At 41.2% G+C, this 22,649-nt stretch overlaps 1 protein-coding gene and 1 long non-coding RNA gene across 5 annotated transcripts in view; one reads left to right on the top strand and one right to left on the bottom strand.

Moving 5' to 3' along the window:
* The window catches only part of lrp4 (low density lipoprotein receptor-related protein 4), a 341,005-nt gene extending 325,598 nt beyond the window's left edge, over positions 1-15,407 (bottom strand). For all 4 annotated transcript variants that reach the window (XM_052029316.1, XM_052029315.1, XM_052029314.1 and 1 more), the window contains exon 1: positions 15,141-15,407. In XM_052029316.1, the coding sequence (XP_051885276.1) occupies positions 15,141-15,198 (58 nt within the window). In that variant the 5' untranslated portion in view covers positions 15,199-15,407. The remainder of the gene's footprint in view (positions 1-15,140) is intronic.
* LOC127577769 (uncharacterized) lies at positions 12,953-14,725 on the top strand. The gene is made up of 2 exons (XR_007957435.1): positions 12,953-13,172; positions 13,755-14,725. It is a non-coding gene; the product is annotated as an uncharacterized LOC127577769 (long non-coding RNA).
* Positions 15,408-22,649: the final 7,242 nt, after the last annotated feature.

A 22,649-nucleotide genomic window follows, 5' to 3' on the forward strand; every position in this document is an offset into this window, starting at 1 on the left:
AGGGTTATGGCACGACATGCAAGTGGCAAGAACAACAGTAAAACAGATGGTCATCATGGCAACAGGCTTACTAGTTCCGACACTCTTAGGCACACTGATCTTGAAGATGTTACATTTTTGATTTCCCAACCAAAAAGACGCCATGATCGCAAATACTCTTCGCCCAATTCTTATCGTCTTGCAGCCCACTCCATTCCTTCTACACTGCAAACAATGGATTTCAGGCCAAAATATTCTATCCTCACTCTGACAGTTGTGCATCTTTCGTGTGGACAATGGAAGTCCAGCAACCAGATTCAGGTAAAAGTTTTACTCAGGAGTTTAAATATAGTAAAGGGGACAATTCTACAATATCTTCATTGACTCAAAAGAAATGTGCACAAAAGAAAATTAAGCACCCAAGCAGAGGGTGCTTAATCCCAAATTTTATTTGGCTCAGTGAGGTGAATGACACTTGGTATCATGTTTACGTAAAGATTAAAACAATTTAGTGTGAAAAGCAGATAACTAGATAAATGCAAATATTCACAAATTGATGATAGACTTGCAATCCTTCCTCATTTGCTTCACAACATTATTTCACTGTTGGGCTCACCATGAAAGTGCAAAGAATGCAATGCTGTTGCTTCAGTTGTCTGGTAGATTTGAGTCAATTCACTGCATTTCCTTTCTAATTAATCAAGTGCACGTCAGATGGCATTAAATGTGTTAATTTATGCTGAGCACCCTCTCTGGCATTGCTGTGTTTTCAAATTTTCAAACAACTTGTTTTTAACGTTTAAACTTTTCCTTTCAGTCACTTCCCACCCACCCCCCTCCCTTAACCCAGGTTCTCTATCAGTAACTGATCTTGAAGGAGAATCATTTGCAATTGTCTTCATCTAAAAATGACAATTGGATGTTCTACCTCAGTCTCTTCCTGAGGCCTCCAGTAACACAGAAGCCAGGCTTCAATCAATTCAATTCACCACATGCAGTATCAAGGAATGGCAATGTACATTGGATAGAGAAAAGCACAAGGCCCTGACAAATGAGTTTGTTTTCACTTTTATTTTTTATATCGTCAGGCCATTAAAGGATTAATTGATACACAAATTGAAAAAACTGTTTTCCAAAATGTAACATGTACTTATAATAGAACTTGCTGCTACGTGCCTGCATTGTTCACATAAAGATATTTAAGATACCATCAGCATGCTATTTAGAAAGATATTTAGATACCCAAGCATTTTCCAAAACAAAATATTGCACATTAACTTCAAAAATATGTTTAAAATGTCACACAAGGACTGTTTCAATCTAGAATTCAGTGAACTTTTTACTTGCAATAATTACTACTATATATATATATATATATATATATATATATACACACACACACACACAAAATGCATACCTGTTTCAAGCCCAAGTTTCTCCCATACAAAAATAAGAACTTACGTCATGTTAATCTTCATTCCAGTCATTTTATGACTGACTTTTATTTCAGGTGTTGCACGCTATAGACTTATCCATCAAGTATTCTTCCTCTTCAGACTTCTTGCAATTCACAATTATAGCAAATGTTATGTATCTACATTGTTAATACAAACCCTCCATCAAGTCAGGCAGCATCTTTGAAGAGAAAAACAGTCAACTTTTTAAGCTGATGGTTTTTTTTTCAGATCTGAAAAATGGAGTTGAAGCAGGTTTTAAGAACCAGAGAAAGGCAAGATTGGAAGAGTAAAACAGAAAGGAACAAATTTCAGTCAGAGGTGAAGGCAGGAAAGATTACCTGAAAGAAACAGGCACTGGTACTCGATAACACGGGTGATAATGAGAGAAGCAAGGCAGAAGAGGAGTCTGTTTGGAGGTTGGAATCACTACCATCAATTGTCATATGAAAGAAAAGGTACATTGCTTATGATCCAAATTTTTTTTTATATAGGATATTGAGATTGGAAGACCTAACTGAAAGATGAGGTATTGTTCCTGGAGTTTACAGTGAGCATCATTCTCTTGCCGTAGGAGCCCAAGACTAAAGAGATTACAATGAGAGGGGTAAGGAGAATTAAGATGAGAACTGACAGAAAATTCAGGGTCAATTTTATTGATTAAACACAGATGAACTGCAAAACAACTAATATGCATTTGATCTTTCCAATGGAGAGGAGACATAATGGGCTGGAAGAACAGCACATTAAATTCAAGTGTTCAAATAAATTGCTGTTTTACTTGTTTTACTGGGCCCCGGACATTGGGAAGAAAAGGAGATAAAACAGGGTAAATGGTGTATTACTAGAAAATGGTGCCATAGGAAGGTACTTAAAGAGTGTTCCTTTGTCACACTCTGATGGTCTCAGAATGCTGAAAGGAGAGAAAATGTGCAGTTGCAAAATCATGCTGGAGAAGCCAGAAATGGCAGAAGGTTGATATTTTGAGTGTGGATACTGGTTGGGTGAAAGGCAAGGACAAAGGGAAACCCTCTCATTGTTCTAAGTTGAAGAGGAAGGGCAAGAGTAGAGGTGTGGACATTGGCACCACATAGATGATCAAGAGAATTGTCAGTTACAGTAGAGGTTTGCCTTTGCTTAAAAAGTGAAGGTAAACTGGAATATAGAAATCCCATTACAGAAGTCGTGGCAAACAAGAACAAGGAAAAATGCAACAGAGAGCTAATATGGAGTGGAAGGAAGTGCGGTTAAAGCAGACTGACATCCTCTGGAAATTTACCTATTTCCAGAAATATAGTTAGCAAAGTCGAGGAAGATGAGAATCTGAGATGAACGATGTGAAGGCCAAGAAAATGTTGAGATTGAAAATAAAATTGATGTAAATACTAAAGCTCAGAGTTGGTACAGGAAACAATGCTAACAAGCTTATCAATATATAGGGGACCCCTGCATTACAGCTGTTTGGGTAATGGAAATTCACCCTTACAGAATTCATAAATCACTACTCAAAAATATGAGATATGGAATAAAATTCACTCGAGGAACTAATGTTTAAAAAAAACACAAAATTTAATTATTTTCAACTTGTGTCTTTTAATGTTTACACAAACGACAGTGCTTTGCATTACAGAAGATCACAATGCAGACCGTTTTCCAGGAATGCAACCCTTTGTAGTGTGGGTTGCCTGTACTGGATAAACAGGATGAGCAAAGGAACCAAGTAGGCTGATAATCAGCACATTCTGCATATCTCAGAAAACCCCAGCGTAATTAGGATCCAATACACTTTCTATTGCTCTTAATTGTGTAATGGAGACATGAAATTTCTCAATGCATAAATAAGTTCAAGTAGGTAGAGAAGCGTGCTGATGAATGGGATGCAGCTATCAAGTAGGCAGCAGGGGGCTCCTGAGATATCTTCTTGGGGTGGACATGAAGATGGCTTTGATTTCCATGCTGAAAAGGATATTGCCTGGAAAATTAAGACTGACAGAGCAGTGGAGGTTGTCCAAAAGTTTTTCAGTCTACCAATGGAATTATGTTTGTGTATCAGAAGCAGGTTTCAGAGCCATTGACAGTTGGGGGAAGACCCTCAGGGACAGTCAGGAAAAAGATAGCTTGGTATTTAGTGGCAAAGCCATTGGGTCAGGCAGGGTGAGCAGTGTCAGAGTGGTATCAGTCTCGGCAAGGCAAAATTGGGTTGGACAACTACAACATCACTAGCCTCATCAGTACGTTCAATAACAATATTAGCATGGGACTTAAGCATCAGATGCCTTGTTCAGAGGAAAGTGGGTGAGAGTGAAAGAGATAAATTGAGACAGCTGATGTCTGACTAAGAGGCCAGGGAACAAAAACTGAAAATAGGTTGTTGTTTAGGATGGAAGCAATGGGCACAGAGGCAGTCAGTGAATGTGTAGTTCAAAATTCATTGAGGCAGAGACAGAAATGTGTGAATCCAAGGGAACTTGATTGATCAGAACCAGAGGCGGAACTGTCAAAGGGGATATTTAAAACATGCAATGAATGAGATTGGAAGGAAGGAGGGTTGGATACAAGGGAAAGTTAAGGACAAGGATCCATACAAGTGTTAGAATCTAAAATTTGACGTCTGCAATTTTTGAGACATGAAGGGAGGAAATAATATACTTTGTGGTATCAAAGGAAGCAAAGGATCATATGGATCCTAGAATCAAAGTTACAGTTTTTCAGCATTACTGAAGAAAGAGGTCGAGAACACTGCATCAATCCTGAATCTCAGGATGTGGCAAGCACAATGCTTTGAGGAATGTTGAGAGTCCCAGAGATACCAGTAATTGGATAGACCCAAAACATAAAGGGTGAAATTTTGGTTGGATTCCATCTTTAAACATTTTTATCACATTCAGTTTCTGTCAGTGCTTGAAATAAATGGAGTCATTAATAACCTAGTGATAAGGCTAAGGCTATCAGCAAACAGCAGCAACTGCCCATTTAAGCTCTTAATGTGATTTAAAGCTATAGCTAAACATTGACCTTAATAATTCAACGTGGTTTCCAACTATTTTCATTTATATAGCATCTTTAATGGAGAAAAATATCACAAAAGCACCCAGCCCATTAAATAGATTTGATTAAAAGCTTACTTAGAAGGGAGATAACAGTATTTACAACATTAGAACTGGTCTAGATGAATAATTATAATGAGAATTATAAAAAGACAGAGAGAAACATGGAAAGATCCAACAACTTCAGATCAATATTTAGAGCTTCAGACTAATTGGCTAAAGAACTGAACCAGATATGTACAGGAATAGCTGAAGCATTTGAATGACAATGCAATTCAAAGGCTGCAAGGAGATTAAGCAAGACAAAAATCATCACTGTGATTTTGGTTTGGAGAAAAAAGGCGAGATAGGCTAGGAAAGGGAAGAGGTATGGTGGGTGTGGAGGGGGTGGGGGTTACTTAAAGTGGGAGAATTCAATGTTCATGCCGTTAGGCTGCAAGGTTCCAAGACAGAAAATGAGGTGCTGTTCCTCCAGTTTGCACTTGGAATTCTCCTGGCAGTGGAGGAGGCTGAGGACTGACATAACCCTGATAGTGTGGGAGGGGGAGTTGAAGTGACTGGCAACAGGGACATGTTGATTGTGGTTACGGATGGAACGCAGGTGTTTTGAGGAGGTAAGATTAGAGATAGTATGGTAGTTTGCAAAGATAATGGGTTCAAACGTGTCTTCATAGGAGGGGAATGACAAAGTGTTTAAGAACTGCAGAAGAGGAAAACATTTATAATATTGGCTAGTGTGGGTCTAAGTCATCAATTAATTTTTCTGATGGGAGTAGTTTCTAAAAAAAAATCAGGAAGTTGGCCAAAGTGAGTTTGGAGAAGATAGGGAAAGACTTGACTTCAGCAGTAGAGCAGTGAGGAAATAGAAGAAATTTGGCCTGGAGGGTTAAAGGCAGTGGGGACTGCAGCAATGACAGCTGAATGGAGGTTCTCCATACATTCTCACTTCATACAAGCACTCTGGAAGCAGCCTTCCACATACATGCCTTCATTTTCACCTCAATAATGTACAATGTTCGTACGAGTAAAATAACAACATCCCTTTGCTATCTAATTGAATGGTTGAGTGCACCATCAACGTTAGATTCAGGCACGTCCACGACAGATAAACTGAATTGCTCTCAGTGCAAAGTGAACCAAACTGCTCCTACCAAAGGAGAAATAGAAAATGAATTAAAAGAGACATGTACAATGCTCTTACTTGTTAATTATGAATTCAGTCTGCTGAAGCTTCACCTAGGTCAGCCAAATTTCAATTACAAGGAGATTTATTTCTCTTCCTCCAATCGCCTCTCGATGCCTGTGTTTAATGAATACTTTCTTGTGTTACCAGTCATTATTCGACTGTCATGCCTAATTAATGGACTTTTCAGATCAACGTGATGCATATTTGTACATGACAACATGTGCCTCGTGAACAAAAAAAATATCAACATTGGTTGAAATGTTATAGGAAGCTATGGATATGCTTCTTAGAAGTTTCATAAAAATACCCATCACCCTCTCTCCCACCTCACCAACCTGTACATCAGTGTACTTGACTGAACAACTGTAACCATATAACATGTCAAAACAGTTAGCAAACCTCTCATCTAAGACTGCAAGTCGATCACGATCACTTAAGGGACTGAAGATGCTTTTTCTTTATTTGTTTCCGCACACCCCTTCCCACACCTTTCATAACAATGATAAATCTGTGTTGAGAACTTGAAGGAATTAAGGTATTTTAACGATCAAATTATGTTATTCATTCAGGAAAGGTTAATCACAGTGTCTCCTTTTTGGCAATAATGAACATATTATTGCCCAAAGCCATGACATAATCATTATTTTGGGTGGTCTCCCTGTAATAACAGCACTGTTTAATGAAAGGCAGCATGTATACAATAGATCACTTACGTGTTCTACGAGCTTTAACCAAAGCAATGCTTAAACTACTGTTTCTTCATTAAGATTGTAATCAATCAAGGCAGTTTTCTAAAACAATCCTCTCACTTGATGATTAGTTCCCTAGCTTGGTACCCTTATCTTTCTCCATACCATTGAGTTGAGTTTCCCATTTTACTACTTAAGTAAATCCCTCAAAAGTATGGGGTCACAGAAAGGATACACTCAAACAACTGTTTTGAATGTTAAAAGCAAAATTTACAAAAATTTACAGTCCACTGATCCCAGAAATTATTTTGGAATTGCAAACCCTGGGATTATCCACTGTTTAAACTCACAGGATTTTCTGAAGTCAGAACAATGCTCCACAAGCTTCATGTCTTTTGGGAACTTCTGAACAGCAGTCATTCTACAAATGCTGGAAGTCGAGTGAGCTGCCTGGACACTCAAAAACACTGACAAAAATCATACTACCTACTTTGCAATGACCACTAAATTAAACAGCAATTTTATAAAATTGGATTGCTTCACAAATACAACATGACAGTTGCTCAACCCCTTTTATAGGATAGCACCCCTACTCCTTCCTACAGCAGAATTTTGGTATTTCAATAGGATGCAGACAAATCTATCCAGTTTCCAGCATATTCCCAACAAATGGTGAAAGTGCACAAAAAGGAATGTAGATTTTCAGGGTTGAAAAGTAAATAATGCTAATTGAATAATGCTATATGATGCTGTTTTAGATCCATGTTTTAGTGGATTGAATATCAATATCAGCACACAAGTAGTATATGAAATTAAAAAAGTAGGCCATTTGGCACCCTGCATGTGCTTTGCCATTCAATAAGATCACAGCTGACCTTTAACTTCAGCACCACTTTCCTGTACAAACCCCATATCCTCTGATTCCCTTAATATACAAAAATCTAGCAAACATGCTTGAATGTATTAAGTGAGCCTCCACAGCTCTCCTGTACAGAGAAATACAAAGATTTATCATCTATTTTTCCCAGTTCAGTTCTGAAATGACAAACCCTTTTTTTGAGGTTGTGACCCCTGGTTCAAGACACCCCAGGCAGGGGAATCATCAGCCCTGCATCTATCCTTTCAAACCTTGTATGAATTTTATATGTTTCAGTGAGATCACCTCTCATTCTTCTAAACTCTGGAGAGTAGAGGCCTAATCTGCTTAGTATCTCCTCATAGGACGTCCCCCCACCACCGTCCCAAGAATCAATATGGTGAAACTTCATTGCACTCCCTCTATCACAATATCCTTCCTTGTGCAGACAAGCCAGACATGTACACAAAATTCCATGTGGTCTCACCAAGGCCCTGTTTAATTTCTTGTACTGAAATGTTCTTGCAATAAAGGCCAATATGGCCTTCCTAATTGCTTGCACAAAATATTTTATACCAGTTAACCTATAACACTCTCCAACCCATTCCCGGCACACCATTTCTAAAAAGCGACTAGAAAAGGTTCCCTACTGCACAATAGACATTTTTATGACATAATGCTGATTGATCACTTATTGCTCTGCCAGATCAGATTAAGGTTTTCTGCTACAGACAGAAGTCTTTTTAGAACCTGAACAACTGCATAAAGAAAACTTCTCTCTGGACCTTTGACAACCATAGATAGACCAAATTTTTATTCCAACCCATCTGTCTGGACTGGATCTAGATCCAAAAAGGTAAAACAACAGTCCTCTGACTCTCTGCATCATAAATTCCAGTTACCAACAGGAGTTTCTTTCTTTCCTCTTCTTCTGGATCTCTGCATGCGTACACCATTCCGCAGTCAAGAGGAGCCCGACAGCATACTTCCCAAGGCCAGTCATTGCAATCCTTGAGCCAACTACTAAGAGATACACAATAGCAGCATTGATGAACCTGAATCCTGATGTTTCTTTTAGTTTCTCCCAGTAGTATGATCAAAACTAGGATTCTGCATCCCTGATCATGAATGCATTTTCTAATAAGTCACAATTAACACTATTGCCCATAGGAAATAAAACAGAAAGTGCTGGAAATATTCAACAGATCAAGTAATATCGGTGGAGAGAAGCAAAGGTTTTAAGTTTCCTTTACTATCTACTTCTTAGAGAAATTATGCCAGGGAATTAGGAAGGGATCTTTGATATTATAGGTTAACTGGTGCAAACCATTTCATATAGGCACAGAAAGTAACTCGGAAGGCACACACTATGTTGGCCTTTATGGCAACGTTTTAAGTTCACCTTTTGTCAGAGCTCGAAATGTTAAGAGATACAAGGACTGAGGGAACAGGATTAGAAAGCAAAATACAAAAGGGATATGACAAGGTGGAAGCTAAAACCGATTGAAAAAAATCAGATGGCACAAAGCAATATGGAGTCATTCGCAGAACAAAAGACCAGTCTACAGGAGATGAAACTGGGAACAGAAAAATATGCACCACTGAACCTAGCGTCCAGCCTAAAAACTTCTGATGTGCCTTACAGAAAGATAGATAGATGCTATTCTTCAAGCTCCTGTTATCTTTATTCAAACAGCAAAGAGGCAGGGAGCAGAGCAGTCAATGACAGGAAACAAATCCCTGGGGTGCTTGTAGACTGAATGGAGGTGTGTTACGGATTAGGTTACTATTGGTGAATGTCCCTTTAAGACCTAGCACAGTAGTGTGTGTGTGTGTGTGTGTGGGGGGGGGGGGGGGGGGGGGGGGAGGGGGCGTGGTTACGACAACAGGAGATAAGGATGTGATGTGATGACCTTTTTGGAGCAGTCAGTCAGAGTCAGAGGAGAGAGGGAGAGACACCAGCCCGCTGGTCTCTGTATCAATGGATGAAAAACAATAACTGCGTCTGTCATTACAATCCACATATGGATTTTTGGAATAGTCCAGTGGAACAAAGCAGTGGAGTAGTCACTGCTGAGTAGACACTGAGGTGTATGGGTTCCATTGTGGAACATTTGGATTTCGTAATTACTCTCTATTTTCTCTCTACATTTCCTCTTCAGTCAACGGTGGTTTTGCAGTAGCCTTTGCTCACATTTCAACTTATGGCTTGCTGAAATGAACTTTGAGAACTATTCCTGGACTCGGACTTTGGGAATTTACCACACACACACACTTTGAGTTTAAAGTTTTGGGGTTAATGTTTAAGGTCTAACATTTTTATTTCTAACATTCTAACATTTTTACTTTTATTTTTCTTATTATCATAAGTAGTTATTAATAAGTTTTAACACTTATAAATGAATCGGTGTGCTTCTTTTGTTGCTGGTACATGACAGGTGTTTGGCAAAACAATCTTCCAACCAGTGTTTGGTTTCACCAATGTAAAGAAGTGCCAAAAACAGAATATCAAAATTCAGAACTGTACAGGTAAATCATTATTTTACTTGTAAAGAGCGAGACCCTAGGCTGTGGGAAACTTGGATGTAAAGGACAGTATGCATCCTCTGTGCTTGAACAGGAAGGTCCACTGAAAAAGGTATGACAGAATGAGATTTTATTGAAGACAGAAAGGAAAGAGGAACTTTACAATGCATTCAGGTGGTGACTTTGTGGTAGATAGGACAGAAGGAATGGAAACTGAGTCAATGAATGTGGAAGCGGGTAAAGTAACTGATGAAGTCAAGAGTTAACCCATTATTTTGGGAGAGAGGGCAAGGCTTGAGCATGGAAGTGCAAGAAATGGGGCTAATATGGTTGAAGACAGCCAACTACAGTAGAGAGAAAAATCCTTGATTGAGGCCTTTGTCCTTGGCTCAATTTGGTTATGCCACACTGGACATGATGCGGTGGCATCCCCAGAGTGTTAAGTTCTACTACAACCGCAGGAGTGAAAGAGAACTTGGGAGTTTTGGAGGAATCTGCTGGGAGGAAGTGTTGTCAAGGTAGCTGTGAAAACCAATTAATCCAACATGCACACTGATGGATGATTTATCCCTAGAAATGGAGAGATAGATATTAAGAAGGGAAGGTGGGCCGGACGAACCTGAGAGGAGGATGGAAACCAGATGGAAAATTTTTCATCAGGGAACTTATATTCTTATAAAATATTTTTTTCTGTCAAACCTCACCAAAACAATGGGAATTTTCAGCTTCAGCAGCTTTTATACATTATTGATGTATGAAACAAACCCTAGGGATCTTTTTCCTGCACATCAACCAGGAAGATGAAACACAAGGCTGAAAATATACTGCACTGCTGCATCTCATAATGAAATAAGATTCAGTCAGGTCTTTAATGTTCAAACCATCTCAGAGCACAAAATGATTGAAACTAGCCATCCAGTAATTTAGTTCAACTGATGCTGCAATGATGACACATCCCTGCACTAGGCCCCAAACAACACAAGAAAGGGACACAAAGCTGTGGCAACAGTTGTCAGTTTGATGCAAAGGAAAAATGTACTGACTGAAAGCCATATTATGCATATGTTTAAGTGGTGCTTAGCCCTTTGTCTGCCAGCCTTCATTTTCCACTAATGCTTCTCCACCTAAGAGCAGTGACTCACCCCTAGCCTCTGGTCCAATGGACCCCATACTGAGGCCAATGACCAACTTCCATGCACGTGACTGAACAACGTCAGTGGGGTGTGTGATCATCAGGTCAACACAGTCATAAACCACCTTTCATCCTCATCTCCACCAAGACATGGTGAAACATCAAATGATTGCAGGAATCCTGAATACTACTCCTTTCCCTCCCTAGCCTAATGCAGCAGTGCTCCTTCCAATTTGTCCCTGCTACTTCAGCTGAGATTGACTGCCTGATCATATTCTTTCTTAATTCCACCCCCTCAAAATACAATTATTGAAGCATGTAGGCGAGCTGTATGATTGGATTACTTTTCCAGATTCCTGCAAATTAATTCAGTTGCCTACGAAAACTCACTTAGACAAATTGTTGAAAAGCATCAGTCGACATTACTATTTATACTGCAAGTTTGGATTCATTATTGATGCACTCATTTTACTGTTTACCAGTGAACACAAGTCACTGACCTGCAAGCTTCAGTTTCCATTTCGGGGCTCCCACGTAATTGATGACTGGGGAACGTTGTAACTTAGTACAATAGAATAAAATGAACTCATTACTATCTTAAGCTCTTTTGAAATGCGTTTAATTAAATTGGACAAGAGGTAAATTACAACAAAGACGGTTCCGGAGTCACTGCCGCTGGCGGCCTTCTCACTTTGGGGACGCCACCACCTGTTATCCTGTCCGGTAGGACCGAATTGAGCCAAGGATAAAGAATTCCACAGGGTCTTACCACCCTCCGATATTATACACTCACAAGTTAAACTTGCACGATGCCTTTTCAGATAAAATGATCAAAATGAAACATTCATATCCATATCGAACCTGATGCACGAATATTGGGTATCGTGTACTAAAGAGTCGAAGCTAACGCTTGATGATTTTTTAATGAAAATCTTCCAGCGATTTCCTGATGTATAGGACATTTTTTGCATCCCACTCATCAGCGACGATTCCGAAGCTATTATCTTCTTTGAATATCTGCATATGCTCTGGATGTACAGTTAAAATGGTCAATTCTCTTCTTTGATAACTGAGGTATTTTATATATTTACTCTGATTTGATGTAATTCCTATTATTTCTAATATCCATTTGAATATACAGTGACAAGAGCGATTTGATAGAAACAAGATACATGTAGCAATAAGTAACATCGCAACATGCCCGAAGCTCCAGTGCGCTTGCTCCTTGCGATTCATCCAGCGCTAGGACCGCGAAGAAGCTGTTTTTTTAAAACTCCCCCCCCCCCCCCCCCCCACACACACACACACACACACACACACACCGTTCCTACTGGGGTTTTCAAAGAGTTCCTGTAATAAAATAGCTGAAGGCTTCGCAGCAGGGCGGCAGGAAAATTCCACGACAGAAATTCTTCGCACTGTATTAATATACACGATGGAACCTGGGCAAACAGGCACCATGGTGCCAGAATTAGATTCAGATGGATCTTGACAAAGTTAAAGTTCCAACTGCCCGGCACATATACCTGCCCACAAATTGATCATGTGTGTGCAAATTATATTAAAAGGCCAATTTCACCATTTACAAAGATTACGCGACCACGTGAGAAAATTAATTGTAACTAAATCTAATCACCTAATTGCATAGTGTTGAGGTAAAATAGAGATTATCGATCACATTAGGTAGATTGATATTCATGAACGATTATTCAACAGTTTGAAATGTTTAAAAACTCAACAGCACAGCCAACTATGACTATTAGTTTCACGCGTAGTTTTCAACTGCAGCCGTTGGGTCAATTCTCCCTCCCGGTTTTGAAAGAAAGGTAACTTCACGTAAAAAGTCTGGCACTGGGATCTCTTAAAGAAATATCTGCATTCCAAAGCTTCCTTTAGTTTGGCATGGATATTCAAATCGTTCCTGCAGGTGAACGCGAGACCAACAATACTTTGTCGTTGACGTATAACGAACACATCAGTGGTGGATTTTATCATTTTACTCATTAGGTGCTTCATGTATGTTCTATTATCATTACGAGATTTTCAAATAGATATCCACCTCCGGTTAAATCAACGTTTTGCAGTTAAATTAATACACTTCCCCCAAAGAACATTTCGGATTTTCCTACTACATATTGCAATGTTCCGGTAACAAGAGGAATTTCTTGTTTTCTCGAGAGTCCCATACAAAACTGGCAGACACCGAGAAATAGTTGACAAGTTTTACCCTTAAAACGCCACAAGCTTACAAGATGGATTGGCGAGAAGCTTGACTGGACTGCACGAATCGCCAATCACAGCAGGTAAACTACAATTCAGTGTCAAACATTGCATAACCCTCATTTGTCTATCTGACGGGCAACATGAAGAAATAGAGCGACATTTAATGGTTGGGCGTTTTGCGTGAGTGAGGAAAGGCAAATGGATGTTTCTATTCGGAATAGAAGCACCTGCGCTGATATCCCCGTGGTTACAAAGTGATATAACTCTCCCTAGTCGCTGAAATTTCAAGTTTAAATAGTTGAAACCTATTTTAGTTGGTGTAACATTTTAGATTAGACATCAGTTTCCCCGCCGTCTCTGAAATGCGTTTCACAGAGCGCATTCTATCTTTTGGAAGAGGCTTAGATAATTATAGTCAGAAGACTGGTAATTACAGTCCTGCAACGGAAATGGTCAAGTCTCGTTTCCCCGACATCCCTGCGCTGCCCAGACAAAGCAAATGAATCAAGAGGCGTTCAATTAGAGAACACAGTCCGTTCCGCGTGGCTATTTGTTTGTTCTCTCAAGAAGTGCGATGGTATTCCAGATAATACTCTTTAAAAGTACTGTCGTCGCTCGTCCTCTGGTGTTAAGGGCTGTTGTAATCCTTTGTTTTCCCACAGATAAAGGCTAAACTGGCGCCTGCATATTTAATCATGCTGCAAGAAAAGGAAGGAGTAATGCTACAGTCTACCGGAGAGTTTATCTTTCCCAGATGGGCAAGTAAACTGATGGCTCAGGGGCTTCTTCCAAAACAGGCCGGCTTCTCAGTTTCGAACAATTTTAAACTCAAACGGGCATCACTAGTGTGACCGACCCATTTGAGAACAGCGGTTCAGAGTGGGACTTTGCAAAGTGTAGCAGAAAATGTGTAGGAGGAGATGGCGCAGCTGTCACAGACGAACCTCAAACAGCGCTGTGACTAGCCTTTTAATCGGACTGGCTAACAAATTAGTCTGCAGGAAGGACACAACGCTGTACTTTTAAAGTGAACTGGCCGCTTCCTTGGTTGACGAGATCAAACTATTTAAGCAGACTAGTTTTTTTAAAGAAAGTAAAAATGATGCATTCGACATATAAACCTCAAAGCAATATTAAACTGGGCACATGGTCCCGCATAGCAACTGTTTGCTATTTTGGACTTTGCAGTCTAAGTTAAAGCCCTCCGAAGCACATTACCTTCTCTGCATAACTTTAAAGCACATTACCTGGTAACCAAGCAGTCTTCCTCATTTTCATTTGAATAATCTAAAATTTCACACGTGCATACAAATACATGAGAAAGCAATCATTCGTAAGTGTCCGCCGACACCCTGTTTTATTCAGTAAAAGCTGTTTGCCTGTTTGGGGTGAGAATTCCGCCTTACCCACCACGCCTGAGCCCAAGTTCTCTCATTCCGAACACATACCAGTCCTGATCGCGGCTGCTGTTACAACATGCAAGGTGTTGAAAACCTGCTAGACCAAAGGAACCTTTCTACCTCGCTCCTTTGGTTCAAGAATGCCCGAGTGTGCAAGGCTCATAATGATTAAAACTCTGCATGTCTGCTGAAACCCATCATCGTTTCTGGCGAAATAAAAGCTCAGAACTCGAGGAGTTCAGTCCTTTCTTTTGATAGCGTTTGGGACGGGAGGGGAGGGGGGAATGTTGTTGAGGAAACAAAGACCGAAGCATACATTTCAAAACTTGTACCAAAACTCTGTTCCCGTCTTCAAACAACTTTGCTTTAATACATTCGTCTTGCTGATAAAGCCCCCCGTTTAGCTCCCTATGCCATTTCTTTTCCATACGGCCCTGTAAAGTTGGAATTAAAGTCAGTCAATCAGGAGTTAAGTGACATACACCCAGAACCCATGCAACACGCCACATGCCTACTCCGGGGCATCCGTTCGATCCTTGTTTCTTCCATAGACCTCACTGATTACTGCACATCCACTCTGCAAACTCCAGTCGGATCTGTCCCCCCAAAACAACTACTGTAATGCTGATAGGACTGGTATGATCTTACCTTGGCCGTGTAACACTGTAGCAAGCAGGAAGCCAAAAAGCAGCGCAACAGGCTGCATTATGATCTTGTCTGACTCCTGATGATTTGTTTTGTTTAAACCAACACTTTAAAAGGAGGGAGCAAAAAATGTTTCTTTAAGGTTTGGAAAAAGAGGCAGCAGAGATGATCAGTTCATGGCTGGCGGCATCTGGATGGTGGTTGCTGTTGGTAAGTTTTCCTCACTCACTTTAAGGTAAACTTCAGAACGACGCGACTGTTGGATGGCACTGGCGAACGTGCACCGCTCTGCCGTCTTAGTCCGGGTGCACGATTATTTCTCCCATGGATTGATCAAAAGCAACATGGACCGCACCACCTTCCAGCACTGGGGGAGGAGGGTTAACAAACTGTGAGAACACAGGGAAGTCCCCGAACACTCTTCGGGTTGAAGCTACGGCAGTCCTTAGTGTTATAACAAAAATAATAGCAACGTTCTTGTTTAGATTGTAAATAATATTTCAAAGCCCATGGAATTCGCGTCTCCGGTTAACCTGCGTCCCCCGAAGACGTGTGCTGAATGTAAGAAGCTTTCCAATCCTAAACTTGCTTCAGTTGGTCGCCAGCTGTAGTGGCAGAGACGAAGGCAGTAGATAGTAATCGCCAAAAAAGAAGCCTTTGACATTTTTAAAGTGTTCTTTTAATATCAGTAAGCTAATTTAAAACCATGCAATGCATGCATAAAGGAGTTATTCATCAACAGTACAAGAAAGCATTTTTCCGATAGAACTTTATTGCATGGCATAAAAAAACAAAATAACTACTTGGATTAATGTGACGTTTTTAATGTAGTACCGTCCCCGCGGACCTTCAGAGAAGTGTTTTCAACACTTTGCGTAATGAACTATCAGATCAGGCGATGAAAGGTTTGCTAAGAGAGGTTTAAAGAAACAATCTCAGACCCAAAAACTTAAGACAACTGAAGGCACGAGTGCCATTGATGGAGGGCTGGAAGTCGGAGGGTACACAAGAAACTAGAAACACACGGATCCTAAAGGTGGTTTCAGGGTTTGTGAAGGGCAATGAAGACAGTGGCCATCCCAATATTTAATGGGAAGGAATTTTTACCCGACCAGTACTCGGTGTTAGTCTAACAGCCTGACAAATCAGAAGCAATGAAGATTTTCAATAGGTGGTGATGAGTTAGAGCTGGTTGTCATCAGGATACAAGGAGAAGTTGATTTGCTTTCACAGTACCGACGGCAGTCAGCGCACCATGCCTGTGTCAGAAGAAACATCCAACAATTTCCAATCCCACGTTATCTCCTATGCACTTTTGCCTGGGGTGGTGGTGGAGACAAATGCGATAGGGGAGGCTCTTGGATAGGCACATGAATGTGAGGGAAATGATAGGATATGGACATTGTGTCGGCAGAAGAGATCAGTTTAGCTGAGCATTTTTATTACTAATGTAATTGGTTCGGCACAAGATTGTGGGCCGAAGGACCTATTCCTGTTCTAAGTATTTATCTAATTCCTTTTTAGAAGTTACAATTGAAACAGCCTCCATCACTCCGATTGGTAATTCTTCTAATCAACTCATCAAAGGAATCGGTTTTCAGCTGTACTACAAGTATCAGGTGCTTTCAAGAGGGGGAAAAGTGAAGTAAACCGCGCAGCCCGTGACTAATTAAAGAGCAGTGCTCACAGTTAATTAATTTTGCTAAACTCCGCCCCCTCCCCCACCATCACTCTCCCACAATCCTCGACAGAAGTACTGGCGTGCTGTTAGAAATTGTCTCACTCGAGGAATGAGAACACAAGAAAATAGGACACCAAGCCCTTCAAGTCATTCCTGCCATTTAATATGATCATGGCTGATCTCTGCTGACTTCCCCTCCTGCGCCAGTTCCCCATAACCCTCATTTTCTTGGTCTTTCAAATTCTTAACTATCTCCACTTTAAATGTATCTAATAATTCGGCCTCGGGGGGGGGGGGGGGGGAGCAGAGAATTCCAGAAATTCAGTATCCTCTGAGAGAAGGAGCTTCCCCCATAATCATCAATCACATCAAATCACATGTATATGTGTGTCTGCGTGTAAAGTATGCGTCTGTTTAAAGTGTATTTCCAAAAAACGTTCAAATTTAAATTTCCATGCATAGTCCTGGTCTCAATGGTCCTTTAAAACCCATTTCTCATTCGTGTTTCCAGATGTTAAAGTATTGATTAGATCAGTGGTGTGCAACATATAGCCTGTAGGCCACAGCCGGATGCTGGGATGGGTGGGTCTGGCCTGCTTCAGTGAGCGGCGAGCCATCTACGCTTGCTCCCACAGCAGCAAAAGCCGGACCAATAAACTCACCACGGCACAGTACAACACCTACAATTACCACTGAATCAGCTGCAGTTTAAAAGACATTACGGGGTCGACATTGCAATGGTACAAAGGCCCTGGATACGTGGACGTTGAGATAATTCCTCGCCAGGGTATCGGCTCACAGATCCCACCTGCAGAAATGTATCAACAGGCTGCTAAACCCCGCCCCCGCGTTTACCAGCTGGCAAATTGCTTGTTAAAGTATGCCTGTGTTCCTGAGCAATGGGGACATTTTAAATGCAAACGATAAAAAACATTTTAAAATTATAAAAAATGTTTAGAAAAAATAGAAAATAATTAAAGCAAAACATTAGAAAATACACAAAACCATTAAATATATTTGGCAACAAGTGCATAACTCAATTAATTCATAATATATAAATTACCTGAAGATTAACTTTCCCACTTGGAACTGTTCCTCATTGAAATGTATGGAGCCGCTGAACCTGTACCAGGTCTAAAGCTGGGGCGAGTTCAGTGTTCGGAATTCCCAGCACAACTGCTAGGAAAGTGCAGGAAGTTCGCATTCTGCAGCTCAGAATGGGCCTTGTATTGCTGGTCTGCCTCTTCCACTGAAAGGGTGTGCACCATTGCTGTAGACAGACTGTGGGCACATTTTTTTCTTCAACCGACCGAAAATGGCAACAACCTTCCTGGCTTCTTAAGAACATTAATATTAACAGCAGCAAGTAGACCCACGCTGTCTGGAATTAAAATTCTTATCAGTTTTATTCCAGACTTTCTCATCAACTATTTTAACTCAAGGGTTTGTTTAAAATTGTGTCCTGCCTTGCTTGCCCCCGTTTAGGTGCTATCTTTTACCCTCTATTTATCCCTTTACTTTGACATTTATTCTTTTTGCAATTTATTTCTCCTTTGGCATTTGTGAGGGGCCTTAGGATGTTTTCCTTATTAAACGAGAAAGCAGTTGAACTCATTGACTTCAGCAGCCCAAAAGATGTGAACCTTCTGTGTACCAAAAAGGCAAGGAATTTATTTACTTTTTGTTCAATAGTAGCATTGCATATCAATCTTGAGATGGGATCTCCTTGGTCAAAAATGCAGGTGAAATGGTCAGCTGTCAGATTGGTTGAGGTAACAAACGTTCTACTGGAGGAACTCAGTGGAGGGAAAGGAATTGCTGACATTTTTGGTCAATTCCCTACATCAGGGCAATTTCTTTGCCCCCACAGATGCTGTTCAAGCAGCTGAGTTCCTCCAGCAGTTTGTTTGTAATTCCAGCATCTGCAGTCTCCTGTGTCTCCGGAATGGATGAGGTATCGCTTAGGTGGACCTGCTGTGTTCCTCAACTGGACGTCGGCTCTAAAAAATATAGAAATAGGGGTCTTGTGCTTGTATTAGGTCATTTTTGAAAACTTGGTGCCAGGGACTTTCTTGATCCACTCACATTTGCAATGCATAGAAAAACAAGCTACCAACATTGAAGATGTCAGCAGCAGCAGTTTAACCTCTAGGATTTCTCAGCTCCATTAAGTCCTTGCAGAGATATTTTTAGCTGCTGCAGATTCCTCATACCATTATTTTGTAACTAGATGTCTTACTTTAACATGATAGGAGAGGAATGTAAGGGGAAGTTGTGTTTAGCAGGAAAGCAGTCACTGACCTCTGTCACCTGCTGCAATAGGAATTATAGCCAAACACAAGGGTAGGTACAGTATTGGCTGTGGCTGCATGGGTTATTTTGGCCCGCAATTTCAATGCAACAGTTCAATCCAGATTGCAACAGGTGACATTCAGTTATAGCAGTAAATTTGCTATTTGTACAGCCATTAAGCAGGTGATAGATAGACAAGACAGCAATACATCACTTTTCCAACCGAGGCTGCTGATCAAGAAAGGAAAGATCTCAATATGCCCCATTGCTGAATTCCCCAGGTGCAAAATGTAATTGATTGCACACATGTTGCCCTGTGCTGTTTCTGTCAAGAATCAGCCATGATTTATAATAGGAAGAGGTTTTACTTCCTGAATATTCATCTGATCAGTGACTGCTGAGAGTGAATAATGTATTACAGTGTTTGTTTTCCTAGCAGCTGCCATGACATCTTAACTGTGCACCAGTCCTCTCTAGTTGTTGGCCCAGCAGGTTAGAATCATTCATACTCTTTGGAGAAAGTTGGGACTCCTCAAACACAAAGTACAAATGTTTATCAGAAATCCAAATATCAATGCTTAATACTAAGACAATGAAAACCACAGAGACACCAGAAGTCTCTGACCAACAACAAGAGTCCTCAGGCATGGTCTCTGGGGTCTGGACTGATTTGGAAGAGTACATTCAGAGAGGACAAGCCTTGTCATTCTCACAGAAGACATCCAGGAACAGGATAAACAAGAGAATGAGAAAAACCAAAGCCAAGCATGGTTACCACCTTCTGGAGCTTAAGGCAACAGCTCATTATAGAGGGATTCTCCTAAGCAAACCATCCCACCAACAGTCCTGCCATTTGATTCATCTCTTCTACCCACTTCTGAATATTCTCCACCTGTGGGTTTCCCTCCATCCTGACTTGGAAACGTACTGCTGGTTCTTCTTCATCATTGGGTCTAAATCCAGGAACTACCTATCCAACAGCAATATGGGAGTACCTTCACCAGAATGACCTGATCAGTTCAAGTAAGTGTCACATTACCACCTTCTTGAGGGTAATTAGGAATGGACAATAATTGCTGGCTTTGCCAGCATTTGCCACATCCTGAAAATGAATTTTAAAAATATAAATGCCTCACAAAGATATGCCTCTTGTATAACAAATAAAGTCATAGACCTATACAGTATAGAAACAGGCCCTTTGGCCCAACTCATCCATGCTGACCAAGTTTCCTAACTGAACTAGTCCCATTTGCCTGCATTTGGCCCATATCCCTCTAACTCTTCCCTATCCATGTACCTGTCCAAATATCTTTTAAATATCATAATTGTACCTGTCTCAGCCACTTTCTCTGGCAGCTTGTTCCATATATGCACCATCTTCTGTGTGGAAAAAGTTGCTCCTCGGGTCCCTTTCAAATCCCTCCCCTCCCACCCCAAACCCATGCTCTCCAGCCCTATACAACAGAACAGTTATTGAAAAATATCTCTTCACCTAATCATGTACACTATTCTAGTTGTTATTTTCCCCTAAACAGTGAAATGAAATCACTCTGTATCTCTGTAGCATCTAATCTTTCTGCTTGTTCTGGTGTTTCTATGAGATAGTTCTTCATTTGCAGGAGGCTGCAAGTGAAATTCTGCCTGAACATCTACTGAGACACTTGTGTCCATTGTGGGTGATCTTAAGGAGCTCTGGTTCTTGTGCAACAGACTGCTCAGTCTCAGTGTGGATCAGGGAAATCTGAGTTAGCTGATTGTGTGGAATCAACAAAGGCACTGGGTCAGAAGCTGATTAACAAGAGGATAGAGTGAAAGAGGAACTGATACGATGATATCCCCTATCAATGTTCGCCACACACCTAAACACGCTGACTGTCAGGGATGGAAGGACTGCAGAGATGTTAGATTCTCAGGCTCACAATGCTGGGGGTCTGAGAACTCAACTAAATTACCAGAACTCTTACCAAACTGCAGTTATCTTGCAGATGACCACTTGCTTTATGGTTGATTACACAGTCTCTCAGCTATGGTAGATAGCCCAAAGCAAATCAGAATGAGACTCTTTCATACTCTCTGCCATTCTATGCAAGCTTGCTGGCAGACTGCCAGATGTATTGATGGACAGGAATTCATCTTTTAATGTCCGCCATGCCCCAATAGCTGTGCCTTCCAGTGCTAGGGGATGTGATCTACTCCAGGAAGGTGATTCACAAACCAAACCATCCATGAAAAGGAAGAAAGTGGTATCTTCCAACTTCCCCATGCCCTGAAAAACATTTTCTCTATGACTTGCATGATAACCTTCTAAAAGGAAAGAAGACCTGGAGATTGAAGAGAGTGCAGATGCTGGAACCTGGAGCAAAAACACAAGCTGCTGGAAGAACTCAGTGGGTCAGTTAGCAAACCTTCTAAAAGGAAAGAAGACCTGGAGATTGAAGAGAGTGCAGATGCTGGAACCTGGAGCAAAAGCACAAGCTGCTGGAAGAACTCAGTGGGTCAGTTAGCAAACATTCTAAAAGGAAAGAAGACCTGGAGATTGAAGAGAGTGCAGATGCTGGAACCTGGAGCAAAAACACAAGCTGCTGGAAGAACTCAGTGGGTCAGTTAGCATCAGTGGGTCAGTGGACGATAATGGACAGTCGATGTTTTGGGTCTGGACTGAAAGAGTAGAGGTCAGATGGCCAATATAAAGAGGTGAGGGGAAGTGGTGAGGTAAGAGCTGGCAAGCGATAGGTAGATCTACATAGGGAGGGGTTGACTGGGGTTGGGAGGGAAGGGTGGAGTTAGCAATAGAGGCTGAGAGGTGATAGCTGAGGCCAAATGTAAACTAGAGGAACAGCACCTCGTATTCCGCCTGGATGGTCTACAATCCGACAGCATGAACATTGAATTCTCCAATTTCAAGTAACCCATTCTCCCATTGTCCTTTTCCCTCTCCTTCTGATTTACGCAGGTTATCTCACACACACCCTTCTTTCCAAGTCACCCTGCTGCCAGCTCTCCCACCTCCCAGTTTCTTCCCCCTCCCCCACTACTCCACCTGCCCATCACCCACACACTCTTCTGACTGGGTCCCCTCCCCACCTCCTTTATTTGGTTCGTCTTCACCTCCCTTTCTTATCAGATTCTATAATCTGCAGCCCTTTGTTGCCTCGGCCAAAGACCTCCCAGCCTCTGTCGCTATTTCTACCTTTCCCTCTCCCAGCTGACTCCATCTGCTAATCACCCCTCCTCACCAGGATCCACCTATCACCCGCCAGCTCTTACCCCACCCCTCCCCCCTCACCTCTTTATACTGGTTATCTCCCCTCTAGAGTCTGGACCTGAAACGTTGACTGTCCATATATCTCCACAGCTGCTGCCTGACCAGGAATGAAGACCTGATCCTTTCCCTCCTATCCTCACTTCCTATATATTATTGTAGGTCAGCCTGCTGTGCCAGGAGGAAGATTAATCAATCTAGTAATATGCTTCAAAGGTCTGCATATTCAGACACACGAGTGGTGTTGTTATATAATATGTGGCAGAGATGCTGAGGA

Source organism: Pristis pectinata, chromosome 14 (assembly GCF_009764475.1).
Source record: "Pristis pectinata isolate sPriPec2 chromosome 14, sPriPec2.1.pri, whole genome shotgun sequence".
NCBI classification, from domain to species: Eukaryota; Metazoa; Chordata; class Chondrichthyes; order Rhinopristiformes; family Pristidae; genus Pristis; species Pristis pectinata.